This window comes from Malus domestica, chromosome 06, assembly GCF_042453785.1.
Source record: "Malus domestica chromosome 06, GDT2T_hap1".
NCBI classification, from domain to species: domain Eukaryota; kingdom Viridiplantae; phylum Streptophyta; class Magnoliopsida; order Rosales; family Rosaceae; genus Malus; species Malus domestica.
The window spans coordinates 20,453,953-20,475,967 of NC_091666.1; the positions used below are offsets into that span (position 1 = coordinate 20,453,953).

Here is a 22,015-nt window from a genome sequence, read left to right on the forward strand (position 1 = left end):
TTTTTATGATTTAAAATTTAAAACTTGCTCACCCTAAAATACAAATGCGAGCTTCTCGTCCATCTCTCATCTACTTCTTTCCTACTCATGGGTGTTTGTGTGGATTTGTTAAATATGTGAAATCGTCTCTCATACTTATCACGTGTTTACCTATTTGTAATTGGAATCAAGTTTAAATCCGGTTACGAGTATTCAAGTGTTTACTAGTTCTAGAGAAATTAAAAGTAAAATAAAACTATAAAAAAATGGTTTTCCCAAACCATTATCTTTTCTTTTTTGGGTCTTCGTTACATATGTATAGAAGAGGTGTTTGCACACCTGCGCACTTGGGTTGTGTGCATAATCCAGGTGGATGTGTATTAACAGCATATCCCTACCATATTGATATTATATACTTAAGCCAATCAGAAACTTGGACTGTCAGATTCGGGTGATCAATCATATATTGTTAATAAAATGGGATACACCATAAATACGGATCATGTGCAAACCGCAAGTGCGCATGTAAGCATTTGTGAGTCATAGAATATCGAAATATGTAGAGCATAAATCCACAAGCAAGCAAATCATTCCTCAATCCGCCCGACCTCGACGCTGTTATTGTTGCCTATACTGTAATTTAAGGCTTACAATGGGTGATTTAAATTGTTGGATGTGTTTTTTTTTTCCTACATAAGCTTCTTTGATTGAAAAAAAAAATTGTTACAAGAGATAAACATAAAAACAAGTTATAAATAGGCAAGTGGACATAAATGCCCAAACAAAGCACTTGATGGCCCAATTAGACTCAGTCTCGACACAAGTCGTTTCCACCATAATCACCATTGACCTCGCCATGTTACCTATAAATTGTTGCATGTTATAGTGGTGAGAAAACGATCCTTTGCCATGCCCTTTTCAACAATCATATGGTTTGTTCTATAAGATGAAGACGAATTAGAAAACTTACTTGTTAGCGTGCTCATAGATTTTCTCTGTTGAATTTTTGTTCCTTTGTAAGGGACGAAAGTGTCGAGAAAACCCATATTTTTGTTTACATCCTGCGTAGCCATGCTGCAAATAGTGCAAAATGTTGCTACAGATGGCTGCTGCTATGTAAAACCTGTTATCTGTTGTAGAATTATGTCAAATTTTGCATCAATTTTCTTCTCCATTTTTTCCATTTGTGCAGACATGTTAGAAGAACCTACTGATAACTCAAAGATGCCCCTTTTTTATGAATGCTCTGCTGCCCACTGTTGATATTCTGTGGCCATCATATCAAACAATTCAAACGCATCTCTTGTAGATTTATTTGACAATGATCCTCTAGCTGATGCATTAAAATGGCTCTTAGATGTAGGATTAAGTCCACAAAAAAAATATTCATTTGTGTATCTGCATCAATATTAGCACGTGGACATTTCACGTACATATCTGTATATCTCTCCCATGCTTCATGAAACTCCTTGTTAGGCTTTTGAGTGAATGTCATAATCTCTCTCTTGTAATTCAATGTCTTGATGCTGGATAATACTTGTTCAGGAACTTTGTATGTAATTGTTGCCAAGTAGTAATGTTATTAGCTGACACGTGAATAACCATGTTTATGCCTTATCCTTTAAAGTGAAAGAGAAGACGGAGTTTAATAGCCTCAGTAGAGAAACCTTGATTAAAATATTTTTGCAGCCCACTATGAACTTTGCAATGTGTATATTCGCATCCTCGTTTGGCAGCCCACAAAATGTTGGTAAAATTTCAAGCATATGATGCTTGATCTCAAACGCATTACACTATTCCTGTGCGGGGTACACAATACAATTTGGAACATCGTTTGCACGAGTAGCTAATGACTTTCTGAGTAGCCTGCCTGCTGTAGGTAATGCTAATGCTATAGTACCCTCGTTGTCCACAAAATCAGCAAACAAATTATGCAGAAAAGTGTCTTGCAGTGAACAGTCCCACTCCAAATTACTTTCCTGCAACCGACTTCGTAATGTGTGCTCCGATTCTGGATCAAACTCTGTAATCTGGGCAGTTTCTGATTTGGTCTAGACCATGCAAGTTGCAAAATTTGCAACAAAATGAAAATAATAAAAAAATTTGAATTTTTTTGAATTTTTTTTATTTTTTTTGACTAAAAATAATTAATCAAGAAAAGTGTAAACACAAATTATGTAAAGTAATCCCTGGCCGAGGTGCCAATTTCTTAATAGGATTTTTAGTACCTATGTAAAGAAGGTTAAAATCACACAAAATACTTGCAAAAGTACAATGTTGTTGTAGTATATATGCTCATGCAAGATTGTTCTCCACAAGGACTATTTAAATAGTTTATGTAAAGCCAATTCCTAATTAATTACATAAATCTAGAAATTGGGAAAGGAGATTTTCAATTTGGGTAATATTAAAAACGAATTTTAATTAAAAACCAAGTAGCAAATTTGGTCAAAATTAAGAAGATAAAAGAAAAGAGCTTTTTAATACCAATTTATAAAAGCACTAGGGTTCCGCCATCACCTAGCAATCCTATGTATTGTTTTTACAAATTACTTATGATCTACACGTCCCACTTTGAAAGTTAGGTTTTCCAAATATATATTTTACTTGGAACCTCCAACATAGAACGTATGTCTAACATACAATCCGTCCGGAAGTTCGGATCAAATATGAATATGAGAGATTCATTATGTTTTGTGAAAACCTTTTGAAAAACCATGCAACCCCTTAAGACGTGGTGTTCATCTTAAATGAAATTACAATTATTAACCACAAGAAGCCATTGTCAATTTCAAGGAACATTCAGACCAAATTTGCATCAAATTACTTTTCTAAAGATCCTAATGGTGATCAAGCATTAAAACAATTAGATAGTTTAAAACAGTAATGAATAATTCAAAGCATGCATGTAATCAATCACAAGTAATCAAATAATTACATATTCATGCTAAGGCTCAAGGCTAAGCCCTAGCAAAACGGATTAGTTACGCATATTCATAATTTAAATCATAGAAAATATTATAATGAAGAAAAAGATCGAAAACACCTTAAAGTAAAAATGAAATTCTCCAAGAACCCTAGCCAATTTCCTATCTCTAAAGTCGCATAAAAGAAGAAGAGTTAAAAAACTAGGGCCGGCCAAAGCCTTATATTGCTCTACATAAACGATCCCTCAATAAAAGTCTTTGGATCCAACTAGGGTGAAAAACTTGTGTGGGGCTTGGCTTGCCACTGAACGATGCTGAGTGGCACTACTATCCACTCAAATTGCCATGTGGTAAGGTTTAAATATAATTTTTACCATATATTATATTTAAATTTTTCATAATAAATATTCCTAATTAATATTCTAATTCATCTAATCTTCTATAATTTTCCTTTCTTTATCTGTCTCATTTCCTTCTCAGCTTGTCCCACTCCTTTTCTTGCATTTCTTATAAATATATGCAGGAATAAGGAGAAAAAAAAAAGAATTCACTTTAGAACCAAAAAAACCATCAACCATGTTTTGATTGAGATAACCGACCACCCTATAAAACCATTGCCTAAATGCATTTTGAATGAACCAATAGAATCATGGATCTCTTCTTATGGGGTTTGAATTTTTGTACAACAAATTACAAGAAAATTTTCGTTTGAAAATGGTAGATTCAATTTGTATCATCTTTGTTGGATATAATAGATTTGTGTGTTAATCAATCAAGTCAAGTTCATATGATAAAATATGTTGCCGAATTAAAAAAAAAGGATAAAATCGGTTGCTTTCTAGTTTCCATGATATGAAAAGTTAGAGAATGTGGGTTCTTATTTTATTTCAAATTTTTCAATGAAAAGTAAGGGGAAGAGAAGAAACAATACGCGAATGGGAAGAAAATCTAACAAGAAAAAGGAGAGGAGGAATTGAGTAAAAAAGTGGGAGGTGTAATTATTTAATAGAAAATTCTATTATGAAAAAATTAAATATAAAATTATAACAAATATTGTAGATAAAGCTTCTAAGTGGCATGGTTTGAGTGGATGGTAACGCCACTCAACATTATGCAGTGGCAAGTCAAACCCCATACAAATTTTTCTCCCAACTAGGAAACCAAATAATAATAAAATATACTAGAAAATAAAGTCCTAATTAAGCTAGGAGAATCTACAAGGGAACTGTCCAGCCACATTTTAGCCTTAAATCCCCTCCAAATCTGGTCCATAATAGCTTGTTTTAAAGACCATAACATTTTGGACACATCTCCAGAAGGGGCCGAATCGAAAATCGGTCATCTTGAGCTCCAAAACTTGCAATTAAGCCCAAAACATCACTTTTCCAACACCGTGCACTACTCTTTTATTCTATCTCCAGAAAATAACCGCTTGGTGGAAAAATCTGATATTTTGACATGATCAAGCTAAGCGATTCACGAACATCTTCCAACTAAAATTACTCCAAAATGCATCCATTTGATCATGTTTTGCTCTAGAGGAAGTTGAAAGTCCTATATTGAAAATACAATTCAAAATATCAAAATTCTTCTAAAATAATAACGAAAATAAACTAAGAATAGGGTTAAATATATAATATAAAATCTACTCATCAATGGCCTTTGAACAATTAAATCCATATATGACAACAATTAAACCCACATTTTCATAATATACTGAACCCAGTAGCTACACTAAAAATATATACCATTGTTATTGTACCCATTTAGAAAAACTACCTATACAAATATCTAGGGCATATCCAATAACTTCCAACAAACGGACTAATAACTTGCAACAAACTTACCCAACCATAGAGCAAACGTATCAATACTTCCAACAAACATATCAAACTATAGCTTCCAGCAATGTTTTTTTGGTACCTTTTTTCTTATTTTATTCTTGGGTGCATTTCTTCTCAAAAGCTTAGGTACATTTGAAGGCATAATAGAGTTTCATTACAACCTTTAGGTATTTTAGGGGCATGGATGTGTATCATCATGTTTAATACACACCACCAATGACAATATATATTGAGGCAAGCAATAGAAAGAACCTCAAACTAAAATAAAATTGTGAACAAAATACAGAACATGCAAAAAAAAAAAAAATGAAAGAGACCCAACCAAATTCAAACAAAGAAAATCTGCAAAATCCACGCCAGAAAAAAAAAAATCTCAAACAACAAACAGGATAAAATTAGAAATTAATATACCACTTTGAGTAAAAGACAGCACACAAATGACATGTAAAATAAATTAAACCTAAAAATATTGACGTGGACAAGATTCAAAGCACTTTAATCAATTTTTAAAAGAGACAAATGTTTAATTATAAAAATGAGAAAAAAATATGTTGGTAAATCTAATTTTACCTTATTTTGGTGTATAGAATGGTTCTATAGATTAAAAATTTAAGAGATTCACACTAAATTCCTCTCTAGGGTTTCTTTATGAGAGTGGTGGGGTTAGAAATTATGACGGCAACTGTAGAGTTTTCTGTTTGATTTTCCATGCTCCAGGCGTTGCGGGGATCAAAGTCGGTGGACTCGACTACTTAGGAGTGTATGTTTCTCCGAATAGCACGACAAGTGGGGGGAAAACTCTATTAGATTGATCGGACCAGTCTGCAAGTCATGCAAAGGCTGATGGATGACATGGTTTTGAAGTTTGCAAAAAGGTTGGCTCTCACTGCCGAGGAGCAAAGGGTGGTGGTGATCGATGATAAGGAAAGTGCTTTGGTCAGAGCCACTAAGGTTTTCTTAGTTGGGAGAGTGCTTACACGTAAGGCGTTCAACAAAGATAGGTTCAAACGACAAATGTTGAATCTTTGGCGCCCCAAGGCTAGGGTTACGATTGTGGACTTGGATGTTGGCTTGTTTTCATTTGGTTTCAATACCAAACGTAGAAGGGCAATGGTGCAGAGTGGGTTTCCATAGCTGTATGATAGTGCCTTGTTGGTGTTGGCGAACGCGGATAACCTGGCGCACCCAACCAGTATTCCATTGTGTTCTTAGGAGTTTTGGATTCATGTTAAATGATTGCACCTTGCATATATGACTTGCCATATGGGATAGTTCATCAGGAATCAGATAAGAATACATGTTTTAATTGATCAGAATAGGAAGGGTGATCTTCAAGGAATTATATTGCGTATTCGTGTTGCAATGGATATTACGAAATCTTTACGACGAAGCTTACTGTTATCAATCGAGGGCACCGAGGTGGGGATTGATTTGCGCTATGAGAAACTTCTAGTAACTTGTTTCTTATGTGGGATTATTGGACACATATAAGAATAATGTGTGCAATTTAAAGGTAAAAACGATGATGATCTTTCGAAGCCGTATGGTAAGTGGTTTTAAAATAATGTTTTGGGTGATAATTATCATAAACCGCAAGGCAAACGTTTTAGGTTGGATCCGTCGCATGGGTGGTCAATGAAAGCTAGATACGATGGGGCAGAATATGAACTTTGTGTAGTTTAGATTGGGTCCAAGTCTTCCAGATCGTGAGAGGTTTGGGTTTGGCTTGGATCTGTTCAACCACATGCCAATTATAGAGCATCACCAGAGGGTTAGGAAGAGGAAACAAAGAAGAGGGAAACATTTTCGTGGCCTCTTTTCGAGCAGCATTCAATCCACTGCTAGGGCTTCTGGTGGTGTACCATTATCGAAACTCAAGAAACGGTTGGTACGAGAAGAAGAAAAATTGGTGGCACGGTCTGGTGGTCGAAAGAAGTTGTTAGATAGCTTGAAGTTGTTCTGTTCATCGGTAGAGGTTGACTCGGTTCAACCCTGCCGCCAGCAATAAGTTGTTTAAGTTGGAACTGCCGGGGGCTTGGGAACCTCCGGGTGGTTCATACGCTTCAACATTTAATTTCTAATCAAGATCCCACTGTAGTGTTTTTGTGCAAGACAAAAAGTAATACTTGCTACATGGAACTTTTACGTTTAAAGTAGAATTTTGCTCGTAGTTTTACCATTGATAGTAAAGGTAGCTCAGGTGGTTTGTGTGTTTTATGGAAGGAGGAAATAAACTTATGTTTAAGGTCTTATTCACAGAACCATGTCAATTTTGATGTGGGTGTTCCAGGGGATATGTTTTATTGGCGCTTTACTGCTTTTTATGGCTTTCCAGCTACGAGTGATGGGTATGTCTTAGCGGCTGTTAGTCTCTATATGGCAATAAGTCCAAACGTTGGTTGTGTGTTGGTGATTTTAACGAAATCTTCTAAGCCAACAAGTAAGAAGGGGGTAATATTCGGCAAGATAGACAAATGGAGTGTTTTTGTAATGCGGTGGAGCATTGCTGGTTGATTCACCTTGGATACTCAGGGAACAAATTTACGTGGTTTACGACGAAAGGGGGTGGGATCAAGGTGAGGTTGGATCGAGCTTTAGGTAACGAAGAATGGATGGATTTGTTTCCTCGATTTACAATGTAACATTTGAATAAGTCTACGTTTGATCATGTTCCGGTGTTGATTAACTGGTCGAGACGCACTTCACTTCGAGGTAAAAAGCAATTTTGTTATTAGGAATTTTGGCATTTGCAGGAGGGATGTTCTGAAGCGGTACGAAATGGGTGGGAACATGCTGTTGATGGCTCGTCAAAGGAAAATTGGGTTAAACTTGGTGATTGCAACACCAAATATTTTCACTAGAAAGCAAATAGAAAACAAAAGCGCAACTGTTTGTATGGTTTAATGGATGACAATGGGATTTAGCGTGAAGACCAAAGTGGTATGGAAGATGTTGCGGTGTTGTATTTCTCAAAGCTGTTTACTTCTAATGGGGTAGAGAATTTTAATGAAATTTTATGCCACATCACTCCCTCGGTAACAGAGGAGATGAATACATCTCTTGACAGCCTTTCACAGATGAGGAGATTAAATGTGCAGTATTTCAAATGCATCCCACAAAAGCGCCTGGACCTGATGGTATGTTCCCTTGGTTCTACCAAAAACATTAGGGGGTGGTTGGGGCAGATATATGTAATGGTGTTCGGACTATGCTTTTTATGAGGAAAATTCTACGAAAAATTAACTATACACATGTCACGTTAATTCCCAAAGTTAAGGATGCGATGATGATGACACAACTACACCCTATTAGTCTGTGCAATGTTCGATACAAAATTGTGGCCAAGGTACTTATGAACAGGTTGAAAGTTATCCTCCCACGTATTATTTCTCCGGCTCAGAGTGCTTTTATTCTGGGGCGCTTAATTTTCGATAACTATTTGGTAGCCGCTAAAGCTGCTTATTATATGCATAAGCGGTCATCAGGGTCTAATGGGCTTATGGCTCTGAAATTAGATATTAGTAAGGCATATGATAACGTGGAATGGAAGTTCCTTGAGGCCATGATGCATCGCATGGGGTTTTCAGATCGATGGATTCGTATGGTTATGTTATGTATTACAACGGTATCCTATTCTTTCAAATTGAATGGTGACCCGGAGGGATATGTGCACCCAGAAAAAGAAATTTGGCAAGGGGACCCCCTTTCTCCCTATTTGTTTGTTATGTGTGCCGAGGGTCTATCGACTTTACTAATGAAGGCATAAAGCAATGGGGGATTTGTAGGGGATTAAAGTTTGTCATGATGCTCTTAGTATCCACCATCTGTTTTTCGTCGATGATTGCTTTCTTTTCGCTCGAGGTACTCTTAGCAAGTGTCAGAACATTAAACATGTGTTGCAAACGTATGAGGTGGCCTCTAGACAAGCAGTGAATTTTGAAAAGAGTTGCGTATCGTTCAATCCTAATCTTACGAGTTATGACAAGCAGTTGTTGGCCGACTACCTCGGCATGAGGAGGGTGGAATTTCATGATAAATATTTGGGTTTGCCAATGCTAATTTAGAAATCGAAGAAGGAAACATTCCCGTATGTGAAAGATAGGCTTTGGAAAAAATTACAAAGTTGGCGGGGTGTACTTTTGAGTAATGCGGGACGTGAATTATTGGTGAAAACGGTGGCTTAAGCTTTGCCTATGTACTCCATGCAATGTTTTCTTCCCCCTACATCTTTATGTGAAGAGTTGAATATGATGATAGCAAAATTCTGGTGGAGTGGTGATTCGGGCAAACTGAAAATACATTGGCTTAATTGGAGATGTTTGTGTAAGCCTAAGAACGAGGGAGGTCTCGGTTTTAGAGATCTTTATGCGTTTAACCTTGCTTTGTTGGCAAAACAAGCATGGCAATTTCTTCAACAACCTGAGTCGCTTACTTTTCGTGTCTTCAAATATTGGTATTTATCTATGACAGGTTTCCTGGAAGCACGGGTGAATGCCTATAGTTCATATGTTTGGAAAAGCATCGCATCTTCGTGACCGGTGCTTCACAAAAGACATCGTTGGCAACTGGGGAATGGAAAGAAAATTTGTATATGTCAAGACAATTGGGTGCCAAGAGTTTTACTTTTGGATTTTGACCCCACTACCGGGGCATTGTGATATTAAGGCCACGGTAGACGGTCTTTTTTGGAATGAGTCAAAGCATTGGAATTTTCAGTTGTTGAATGATCTATTTCCCCAGAGGAAGTGGAATTAATTCGAAGCTTGCCACTTAGTGTGTGGGATGTTGACAACCGTCGGATATGGCATTATGAACGAAGTGGAAAGTTCACAGTTCGGAGCACCTATCATGTCACACGGGGTATAAACGTGAATAACGGTGATGGTGTAGCTGGTTCATTATCTTCATCTAGTGGTGCAGTGGAGAAGTTCTGGAACAAATTATGGAGTGCATGTGTTCCGAGGAAGGTAAAGATCTATGTTTGGTGTGTGTGTTTGGACTCTTTGCCCACATGCTTGAATCTTTGCAAACGGCGAGTGATGAGTGAAGAGTCATGCATGGTTTGTGGTGTGCAAGTTGAATCCATGGAGCATGTTCTTAGAGAATGTAGCTTGGCGAGGGCGGTGTGATCTCGAAGCCTGGGAATAAAGGAGGATACCGACCACAAATTGTCTCTAATGCAATGGTTAGCCAATATGACTATGCAATGTCCTTCATTCGGTTTTGAGCTATGTCTGATGTTGTTATGGGCACTATGGAAGCATAGGAATGATGTGTTATGGAATGGTACTTTGCTGCCACCACATGAGATTGTGCTTAAAGTCGAGGGAGGGATGGATGCATGAATTTCACAAATAGCATAAGCCTACTACAAATAAGGCTTCTCAAGAGGTCTAGAAGTGACGGAAACCTGAGGAGGGTTGGATAAAATACAACTTTGATGGGGCATGGATTCAAAGTGGCCTCCTGGGGAGGGGGAGGGGGTTTGGGGTCATGCTTCGCATCATTTGGGAGAGTTTATTGATGCTGCTACAGGTCCAATTGAGAGGCCAACATCAGTTCTCCAAGCTGAGTTGGTTGCAGCACGCTCTGCGGTATTGGTGGCTATGAGACACTGTCGTGAAGGTTTAAAGATTAATTTTGAAAGAGATTCTAGCTTGGTGATGGCTGCTATGAAGGGTCAAGGGGATGACTACTCATTGGTTGGTCCTATAATAAATGATTTGAGGTTGGTGTTCAACCATGTTCAGCGAGAAGGTAACTCGGCAGCGCATCAACTTGCTCGGATGGGCCTTAGTAGCTCTTAGGAGTTTGTGTGGTTCGAGGAGACTCCGGATTTGATTCAAGACATTTTAGTTGAGGAGGAATTGTAATTTTCACTTCTATTGTTCATTTGAGGATAGGTCTATTGTTGTGTGGGACACTTTTTTCCTTTGTCCGGGTTGAAATCTCCAACAATGTTTTTATCGAGGTCCATTATGCACACTATTCTCAGTTTGTACATATTCTAAGTTGCTTAATGAATATCGTACCTTTCTTAAATAAAAAAAAATTTGAGAGATTCACCAATATGATACTAAACATCTAAAACCTAAGCTCGATATAGTAATTCACAAGCTAAATAATCAATTATGTCAATAAACAGAATTAGAACTGAGAAAGTTATAAGCCAAATTTTCTGTACGCGTTATTAATGGAACTTAACAATTATGTCAAGCTGCCAACACGAGCTCAATAGAAGTGCGACTTTGGTTTTATTTCTCTCTCTCTTTTTCTAAGCAATTACATGGACTAAATAAGCATTTATCAAGCCCTATAACTCAACTAACCCAACAACCCATATGAGATAACTCAAAATCTTGAACACGCACATCAACCAGTTGATGCTGATGCAGCTACCAAATCCATCGTTTTAGCTCATGCTTTACGTTTAATCTAGTCTCTCAAGTACGAACTATACCTCGTCGCATCGTGACCAAATAATTAAACTATATTAGCTTTAACCACCTTGAAATTTCCTCGGATCAAATAATATAATTTAACTACTTAGTCTTGGCAGTCCTGCGTACGTACGTATATGTTTTGATTATATTTCTCACTTTTTGACTGTTTTCTTATTAAATTTTTAGCTTGCAGATTTCATTGTCGTTGTGATCAATTTGTCAACTAATAGTTTTCGTGTAGGTTTCCTCTTCTTCCAGAAAATGAAAATACCATGTAATAACAGTGTAACATGAATCAGACGTTAATTAATATGATACAATCTGTTGTATTTTATAATTTCGTAGAAGGTTGCATGCGTATGAATTCGATGAAATGCAAAAAATGATGTATATAAGATTGAACAGGTTTTTTTGCACGCATACGACAAAATGCAGAAAACGTCGTACGTCAAACTATAATATGTAAATAATTTGGTCAGTAAAATTGAGAAAACTCTAGATAGCACTATTTGCCCTTCCGTAAACGCTTCTTGTAAATCCATAGAAGAATTCGAACAAATTACCATTATAGTGGTTCTATCTAAGCTTTTCAAAAAATAATCTTACCAACAACCTATAATATATTGTGTCTAAAACCACCTCAAGAGTCAAAAGCTTTGATGACTAGTATTTCTGAAATACGTATGTGTCCCGTACATTTATCAATAACACATAAGCATACATTCAATTTCACACATTTAATTTTTTTATAAGAAAAACTAATGAAAATGACTTTAAATCTTTACATTTTAATAAAAAAAACCATACACTAAATTTTATTTAATGATAAGGACAAAAAAATAAAAATAAATAAATAAACTTAAAAAAAATCCAAGTGCGCTGAGCGCACGTCCCTCACATCCCCTCCCCCCTCTTTAACACCAACTCACCCTCCTCTATAAACCCCATCACAATCCCCTCTCCCACAGTATGTATCGTCTATCCCTTCTTCACTAATACCACTATTTCCGCTATGAGATCACCCCCATCCTCCATGCCCGTCGCTTGTTACTCCTCGCCATCATCAATTTTCGATCCCCCAGCCTTTACATAAAGCTTCGCCTACGACCCATCCTCCCAACACTTCATCGTCAGCTCCATCCACCAACGCACCATCCTCTCTGTCTCCACGCCTCCTTCCAAGACAAAGCCTAGCAAACCTATACCCTAATTGCCTAACCTTCAAATCAAACCCAGTTTCCTCCGTGCCTCATTTTTTGGAAAGCTTTAGCTTGATGGAACAAGGTTGCATAAGGGAAGGTTTGCCAATAATAGAAGGGAACAATATCAAATAAAATCAAGTCCATTAACTGCCTTTTTCAATACAAAGTGAACTGTTTGAGAAAATTGCAAATTCTGATAATCCATGGTATCACAGGTTTTAGATGGTTGGTAACTCTGACTGTATTTTTATAAACAGTGTAGTAAGTTTTATAAACAATGTCGTAAGTTTTCATAAACAGTGTAGTAAGTTTCATAAATAGTGTCGTAAGTTTCATAAATAATGTAGAAAGTTTCATAAACAGTTTGTGCGCGCATTAGATTTTTTTTTAATATTAAAATTATGTCTTTTTCATTAAAATTTAAGTTATTTTGTCCTTTTTATTAAAATTTAAGGGTTTTTCATTAAATTTTAAGTCTTTTTAATTAAATAAAATTATAGCATGGTTTTTTTTTATTAAAATAAACTTTGCCCAAGCCCTTTTCATGAAAGTTCCATTTTTTTAATTATTTGTTTTCTGTCATTCCTAAATTATTTGATTCCTTACTTTCCTATTATTGATAAGTGAACTTAATAAGATAGAGATTTCAAACCTGGATACAGAAGGTGAAACATATTACTCTAGATAACTTTTGATATCACGTCTCGAAATTTATTGATTTATTTATTCTACAATTCCGGGAAAAACATTTTACGAGCGTTTTGGTCATTTTAAATTTTACTTTCTTGTTTGGAGGTGGGTTTAGAATAGATGAATAGAGTTCAATCCCACGAGCGCATAAGCGCAAAGCAACACCTAATTCAAAGTTAGAACGAAGAAGTTATGAGCCTTGAAAGTGAATGGCATTTTGCTCAAATTGCACTTACTACAAATAGAAGGTTTCTTTTTTGGGAAACCTAAAGATTTCCAAAATAGAAAGTTTTCATTTCTAGAAACCCAATCCAGATAGCATCGACCTAGAAAACTAGACTCACTGGCCTACTGACCTATTCCCTTCAAAAATTTACGACGTGAATTCTGGTCATCTCTAGTGGAATTGACGGGCACCACTTACCTAGAATTGAAGCCTCACTTGCCTCTACGAAACCCACCCAACAATCACCTCGATAGATCATGACACATGGCGGTGTGAGGCTGCAAAGTTCTAGGGTTCCGCCGACCCTATTCCTTTTTTCAGTGGATTGGCTAAGTGGAGACCGACGCAACCACTTGAGTTTTTTATCTCATTATCCCATGAGTAAAATACAACCAAACTTGACCTCGTTGGACCATTATAAGAGATGGATCACCGTTGTCATGTTAAAGGCACCCCGTGGTCTTTACAGGCGAAATCAACCATCTTCCGTCAACTTTTAGACTTCGTGGTAGTTATAAAAGTTGTTCCTCGTGTTGAAATCTATTAGCATATAAAATTTGGTGAAATTTGGAGTTAGTCAAAAAATTAAGTTTCCGTTCGCTAGAAACCACCGCGCAATGCGGTGCGTGTGGCAATGTGTGGGAAAATCTAGTGACATGGATTTCAAGCATAAAGATATTCTTGATGCCATGAGCCCATATTCGAGGCCCGTTTGTTGAAACTCGATACGATTGTTTGATTATTCAATTTTTGAGATAATTGTATTGTCGTTCAATTTTCGTAATTGACTACAATCCGACTGTTAGATTGTCAAACAAATCTGACCTTTAGATCTTCCACATTAACCAAAGATTAACTTTTTAGTCAACGTGCCCTAAATTATTTTGGTGTCTCGTGAAGGAAAACTTTTGAATATGCTAATTCATGGCAGAAACATGCTTGTATGCACTTAAAAACAAAACTTAACCAAGAAACTCAAAGCCTAATAGTTGTGAACCAAAGACCCAACTCAAATTCACAAAGAGAGTTGATATTTTTTTATACCTTTAAAGATCTTCTTTGCCTTGAAATGGATCATTACCCAAAGTGAGGGCCTTCATTCCTCTCCTTGAGTTACACTTTATAACTTTATCTCCATCACTTTGATCTTTGGGTTCTTGGATTGGGATGCTTGAATGGATTCTCCAAAAGCCCCCAAAGTAGAAGACCTTTAACTTTCGACACCAATGATAATTGAGGAAGAAGATGAGTGACATGAGAGAAGAATATTACTAGTTATCTTCTCCAATGCAGTTTGCCTCCTAGAGTGAGAAGAGAGAATTTTGCTCTCTCATATTTCCTTATATAAAAAATCCCTTAGTGAGGGAAAGGTTATAAAGTTATTTATAAAGGGTTCACACTTAAGTGAAACCCTTCCCTCTCTTTCTGTAGCCTTCATCCCAAAACCCTTTTTATGTATCTTGAGTTTTAGTTGTTAAGTTTGTCATACAACTTAAGTTAATGGGCTTGACTCTTCGAAACCTATTTGGGCCTTGAGTCTCATTGTGGTTTAAGTTGTCACACAACTTAAGTTAATGGGCTTGACTATTCAAATCCCATTGCGCTTAACACTAACTCAATGTCTAAAATGAACTTATTTGTTTGATGAATTAACATATTAATTAATCATGGTCATAAAACAATTAAACCATTTAATTGTCCTTACTCAACTTCGTTGTATTCTTCAACCATTACCTTACACAGTGTATGATCCATTAGGTTCTAGTTAGCGAGGTAGTAGGCGGTTAGAACTGCTACCAATTGATTGGTGAACATAATACTTCTAATTATCTCTTAGTGATTGTTAATTATCAGGGCTTCCACAAATCATGAGTAACACGTAGTAATATGTCATGGCTACTCAAGCTAAGCATAAAAGGTTGGAGAACCTAATCAGTTAGGGAATACAATGCAATACGGTCCTTCTCTAGATCAATACTCTTGATCACATTGCTTAGGTGATAGTTTATTCATGCATACTATCCAATGTGATTATCTTGTCTATATAGTTACCTTGAATGTGATTTGGAACGTACCTCCTATATCTCATTCAACGTACCTCCTATATCTCATTCATACTTTTGGCTAGAGATTCTTAATCATATCATAGAGTATTCTCCATCAATGTTTTGAAGGTTAGAGATCCATTGTTGTGCATTCACATGTCTACATGGTTAAGTAGCTTAACAACAACTATTGCGTGGACACTCTCTAATAGAATGCCTTTCACATAATTAAAGATTAAGGCCGTAACCACAAGACAACTATGATGCCTCAGGTCAAATGACTACTTTGCATTATCCAACTAGTGAGTTCTTGTATGACATGAGTATGAGAACACCTGGTCGGCTGCATTCAGTGGACTCACTTTGATTGAGCACTTACATACTTATCTTGGTGCCTTTCACACCAATGACTGAAGACCAGTCGCTCTTCAGGGAGAAAGACATAGTATATATTGATCTACTAATTGTCAATACCTAATTGGTAGTCTTACAATCAAGAACATTTAGAATATGTGCATAAAAGAGAATGGTCTTATGAATCAAACTTATTTAGATTACATTTATGAATCTAACTTCTTTAGATTACATTTATGAATCTAACTTCTTTAGATTACATTTTGTTAATTACATATTCCATGGACTTATTGTTTAAGCGTCTAACATTTAATGAGACGGCTTTAAACAATAATTTTTGCCCTTACATTAAACTAGATTAGTTTAATATGTGAAATGTTCGTAAAGTATCATCCTATGATTGGCTTTATGACACATTTCCAATTTCTCGTTTATCTATAGAATTCTGAGTTAAGACTTGTGTGTTTCCTTAGGTGTTGGTCGTGTCTGAGTGCTTTGATCTTCGTGCTAGAGTTGTAGTATCTTTGACTTCAGGTGAGTGATTTTAATATTATATAATAAACTATTATCTTTGTATGCTTTCTTTCTAGTTCCATAAGTGTGTCTGGAACCATAGATTCTATATTCTTTCTGGTTTCATGAGTTGATTTGAAAACCCTGCTAATATCTTCATTCTAGGTATGCCATGAGAAAGTCTGGGCCTATAATTCTTTATGTAGCCATGAGAAAGTCTGGCATTAGAAAATGTGAAATCTAATATCTACTTATTTCTTTCTAGTTCCATGAGCAAGTCTGGAACCTTGTGCTTGTTCCCGTTATCCGATTCAATGAGTAGGTCTGGAATGCAGAACTTATGGACTCTTTCACTATAGCCATGTTATTTTATTCAATATTTGAAAGAGGTGATTGAGTGCTTGTAGGGATCAATCATGAAAAGTCATTTGAATTTATGTGTGGTATTCAATTGAGATTTGTGAGTGAGGTTATCTTATATATGAAAAGGATTGTGAAATATTTTATAACTGAGATCAAACTTTTAAATCACATATGTTGTATGGATAATGCTAAGGAGACTAAATGTGTAGAATAAATTTTGTAAATTAAATGACATACACGTTAATGATTGGATTATTATATTAATGTGCTTATTTCTTATTGGTGACACATCATTTAGTTTGCAAATATACTCTACAAATTTAATCTACCTACCATAACTTATATCGTATTATTGTCACACACAAGAGCTTTGTAGCGTATCCAGGTTTTTGCTTTGCCCAGTGTAGGGCTGTTTCTTACATAGTACAAGTAGCAGTTAAAGAAAGAGGCACTCGAAAGTAGGATTTGTGCCCTTTATTGTAGTTTCATTTTCACAAAATATTTGATATATATTATGTATGAGTCCCAGTTGACTCTATGTAATTATTGCACTGTTACTTTCAGCTGATACATGTCGATTTTTGGCGTATCTCGAAATCAAAGCATGACATATCTTGACTAAATTCAAAAAAGTTATCATTTACAACTGTTTTGATGAGCTGGCAGAAATGAGTTGGCAATGGTATATTCAACAACCTTTACCCCCTACTTATACTGTCATTTGTACCATATCTCTAGTAGAGATAGGAACCAATTGCATTTACGGACCTTAACTCTATTAGAGAGATGATACAAATAAAAGGAAAGTGTAGCATTACTCGGCTAAATTTTAAACCATATTTGTTGGTGCCGGCAAAAGTTTGTTGCAAAGTGCCATAAGCTATTTCATTTTATAATCTTGGATGTGCTTGGTATTAGGGCATAAACTATTTCACTGCATGTATATATTTTGAATGAAGCATGCATTTCCTAAATTAATTTGAGGCTGGCCATTGATGCTTCATGCTTGATGTTATTGGAAAGAAAAGGGGAGAAAAGAGAAGATTCCCGGGACACAAAAAGAAAAAAAGACTCCCGGAAACCTGGATATTTCTTTTTAGTAGTAAAGCCCTTGAAGTCCAAACTGATGATGTTTTCATCTTTTAAAAGTCTTCATTTTTCTCGTGTATACTGACAAGTGTAGTTCACATACACCCATCCATAATAAAAAGAGAAAAAAAAATGAGTAAAAGCGACGACCCTATAATATGTAGGCGACCTGTTACTTATGTGTATATAATTTCGTACGTGTGAGAACTGATGTACCAAATTTTTTTTTAATACAAAACTACATCATCTCAACCTCTTTTTTCTTTTTCTTTTTTTCTGCTGTTTTTCTTTTTCAAGTTAGTAGACCCAATTGAGTGTGCGATATATGTAAATGACCACTCATTTACGTGTATCATATTCCGTACATTTGAGAGTTATCTTATCAAAATTTCTCTTCATGTAAAATTGCACCCTCTCCACTTGTTTTTTTATTTATTGCACTCTTTTCTTTTTTCAAGTTGGTAGATCCCATTTGATTTAATCGCATTTGAAATGCTTGGAGGACTGCAAATACATTCATGTCAGTTGAATGTTAGAGTATACAAGGAACAAACGAACTAATTGAATATAAAACTTTATTAAACGAAATTGTCAAGAAGGCTGCATGAACCAAAGATGCTACATCTTGACTCACTTATTTGTCAAACTAAATTACAAGCAATATTTATAGAGAACTAAACCTAAGAAACCTTAACTCGGATGTGTTAGACCCAATTCCTAAACTAACAAGGAAAACCCAAATACTAAAATAGACATAAATACTAATATTTTCTAACACCCCCCGTCAAACTCATGTCGGTACACAACATGAGTTTGCCAAGAGACGATGTGAATACAAGCTTGTTATGCTAATTTCGGATGCCAATTTCAATACGAAATTCCATCGGTGCAAGTGCAAGATTCCAAATTCCAGTGCTAGTACAAGATTTCCATGCCAATTGCGAGCCTCCGAACAAACCTGAACAAACAAGCAAAAAACCCAACTTTCACAACGTCACTCGAGTAGTCACAAGTCCAAACACTCGAGCAATCGCCACAGAGGACAACAATAGACTCCAAATCATTCATATAAACCAACAGCCTCTATGTGTGCTTCAGAGACTTAAAAAAAAAAAGTAAATCTTTTCTCCTTGGTTGTGTGGGCCTCAAAACCTAACAAATTTTTTTTGAAAAACTTTTTTTTTTTTCCTTTGTCCTTTATTTTCCCTCTTTTTTCATTTTTTTTTTCCTCCCTCTTTTCCTTCTTTACTCATGCTTTCTTCAATTCATGCAGCAACCAAGTCAAGCAACATAAAGGGATTGCAACAGATGGTTTGTGCAGGGTGGTGGTGGCGACAAGAACGGATTCGACTATGGATGCTTTGCACGACAAACAAGCAAACAGATTTTTACCACAATGAACAACGACAATTTCCTAGATGAATCTAAAACGGAAACACAAACAGCGGAAGATGACGAAACCAAAACTAATACAAACAAATTGACATCCATCAACAACAGATTAAATCCTGAAGGATCCAACATGCTCTGATACCAAGTTGGATATCAAAGTACGCCACGAACTAACTGAATACAAAACTTTATTAAACGGAATTGTCAAGAATGCTACATGAACTGAAAATGCTACATATTGACTCACTTATTTATCAAACTAAATTAAAAGCAATATTTATAGAAACTAAACCTAAGAAACCCTAACTCGGATGGACTAAACCCAATTCCTAAACTAACAAGGAAAACTCAAATACTAAAATAAACATAAATAGTAATATTTTCCAACAATGTCTTCCATGACCAAAAATTTGTCCAATGTGAACCCACCAACTGACAATGTCACGCTCCATTTCATAATTAAATAATAACCCGTTGATCACCAACCTTACAAGTTACAATAGATGCCAAAAGCCAAACCAACCCTACACCAATTTTATCACATTTAACTTACCTAATAAGCCTAATATTCGTGGATGTAGATTAAGTCAATTAATTTTGATTTAGCTAATGATAATATTTGCATAATAGTCGTATATGTCGATTAAGTCAGTTAATTAATTTAGTTACTATTCATATACATCAGTTAATTAGAACAGTCTGGCATAACTCTATCCATTTAGATTTAAATACAGAATACTGTCTTGTGAAACAAAACTACACGTAATAATACTTCACAACAGTTACCATCACTCAAAAAATTAGGTTCCAAAACCGAAATGTTAACATTTCACAAGGATCTGAATCTCTTCCAACATTAGGCAGATGAATATCATGAGATCAAGAACTAATTGGGTTTTTTTTTTTTTTTTTTTTTTTTTTTGGAATCTAAGTTACGACATAGAACACGAATTTGCCATCCCCAAATTCTCATTTTCCACACCAAAGAAAACAAAAACTATACAAAATCATCTCATTTGCACTCAATTCTCATTTTTTTTTCTTTTTCATCCAACAATATCCTATATTTACATATTAACATCAACTTCGGAGTTTCCTATAGCTCCGGTAACTAACTCCGTGGTAGAATCTACATTCACAATAAGACCATGAGTTGGATTCTAGTAATCCTCTCGTAAATTTCTCTGTCTTCAAAGTAAAAAGAAAAGTAAAAGACTTTGAATTTGGAAGTGCTACAATTCAAAACCAAGATTAGTGTGAGAATAATCGTCGTAAAAATCGGGGATCCCAGAAGCGGCCCAAAGTCTCTCATTGAAATCGCCCTGCATATCTTCCGATATGAACGGCGTACGACACAGCGGGCACGTCTTCTGCTCGTACCCGACCCACCGGTCCACGCACCTTTTGTGGAAGACGTGACAACAGTTCGTGAGCCGTCGTATCTCGTCCTCGCTCTCGAACTCGCACAGGCACACAGCGCACGACTCGGGCGGGTCGACCAGGTCCGAGAACTTCGCCAGGGGAAGGATTTCCCGGATCAGAACGGCGGAGACAGAGTGGAACTCCGGGAATCGGATTGGCGGATCGGACCAGGCATTGTCGGGCTCGATGAAATCTTGGAGACCCAGCAGGGAGAAGAAGGTGGAGATGAGCTTTCGGATTAGACCCAGCAGAGTGAGTGTGTGGATGAAGAGCTTTGGGAGCAGAAGCTCTGTGTACCCAACTGGAAAACCCATTGGACAGCTTCGAGCTTTGATGTTTTGGGTTGTGATTTGGCTGTGGAGTTTCGAGATACGAACTGGGTTTTTGTTTAAATCTGTGTATTTTGGAGAGAGAGAGAGAGAGAGAGAGAGAGAGAGAGGGGGGGGAGGGGAAGAGTAAGAGACAGGATGTGGAGAGTAGAAGAGGATGGTTTTATAAAGCCAAGGATGAGATGGAGAGGGTCTGACGATGTGTAAAATGGCATTAATGCCCTTCAACTTTGCGCAAAATAACACACCATCAAAATTGTATTCAATTTTCACGTTTGTATTTTGTACATATAGTAGACGTTAAAATAGCTTTTTGCCTTTTGTTTACACCTCTTCTTATTTTTTTATTTTTTTTTAACAATCGATATTATTTACACTAAGAAATGAGAGAGTTGTCTAAGCCTTATAATGAGCGAGCCATATAATATGGTTCAAATTTGCCTTTGGCGAAAATTGAACATAAAACCTCTCACTTATAGGTGAAAAGGAATACCGTACCGCTAGACCGTAGTACCATCTTACTAATTTCTGATTAATTCATGCAGGACTAATTAAGTTAACAGTTTAGTAGTATTCTTCTTCACTTGTAAGTAAGAGGTCTTAGGTTCGATTTTCGCCAAAAGTGAATTTGAACTACATTATTACTAAATCATTGGTATTCCTCTCCACAACTGATGACTACAAAACTTTGAAATCATTTATAATGTGATCAACACATGACATGGTGACAGAAGAATCTAGCTAGCGGTAAAACAATCTAAAGATAATAATCGCTCATGATACTAAGATTGAATTTTGAACCTTTTTTTTTTTTTTTTTGAACAAGAATTTTGAACTTAATATGGGGGCAAAGTGTAGTATTTTTTCATTGAACAAAAGAAAAACAAGATTGCAATGGAGAGAATTCTTCACAAGTTTAAAGCTACAATTAGGAGGGTGTATTCAATTGAGAATTTGAGAGATTTTAACGCATTTATAAATCCATGAATTTTTATGGAGTTTAATTGATTTGTAGAGATTCCATGTAAAATTTTGATTCAATTCCCTCGAAATCTCTTGGGGGGAGGTGAGATTTGTGGATGCTCAAAATACACTACGAAATCTCTCCAATTCCCTCTAATTCCTCAACTTTCTCAAATTCTAATTGAATACACTTGGAATGTTATAAATTTCTTTAAAATTCTAATTGAATACACC

General features: G+C 36.1%; 1 protein-coding gene across 1 annotated transcript; it reads right to left on the reverse strand.

The window, feature by feature from the left end:
- Positions 1-20,065: 20,065 nt before the first annotated feature.
- Positions 20,066-20,952, reverse strand: LOC114825661 (brassinosteroid-responsive RING protein 1-like). Its single transcript, XM_029104694.2, has one exon. The coding sequence runs from the start codon at positions 20,801-20,803 to the stop codon at positions 20,300-20,302; it is 504 nt and encodes a 167-aa protein (XP_028960527.1). The 5' UTR covers positions 20,804-20,952; the 3' UTR covers positions 20,066-20,299.
- Between the last annotated feature and the right edge of the window lie 1,063 nt (positions 20,953-22,015).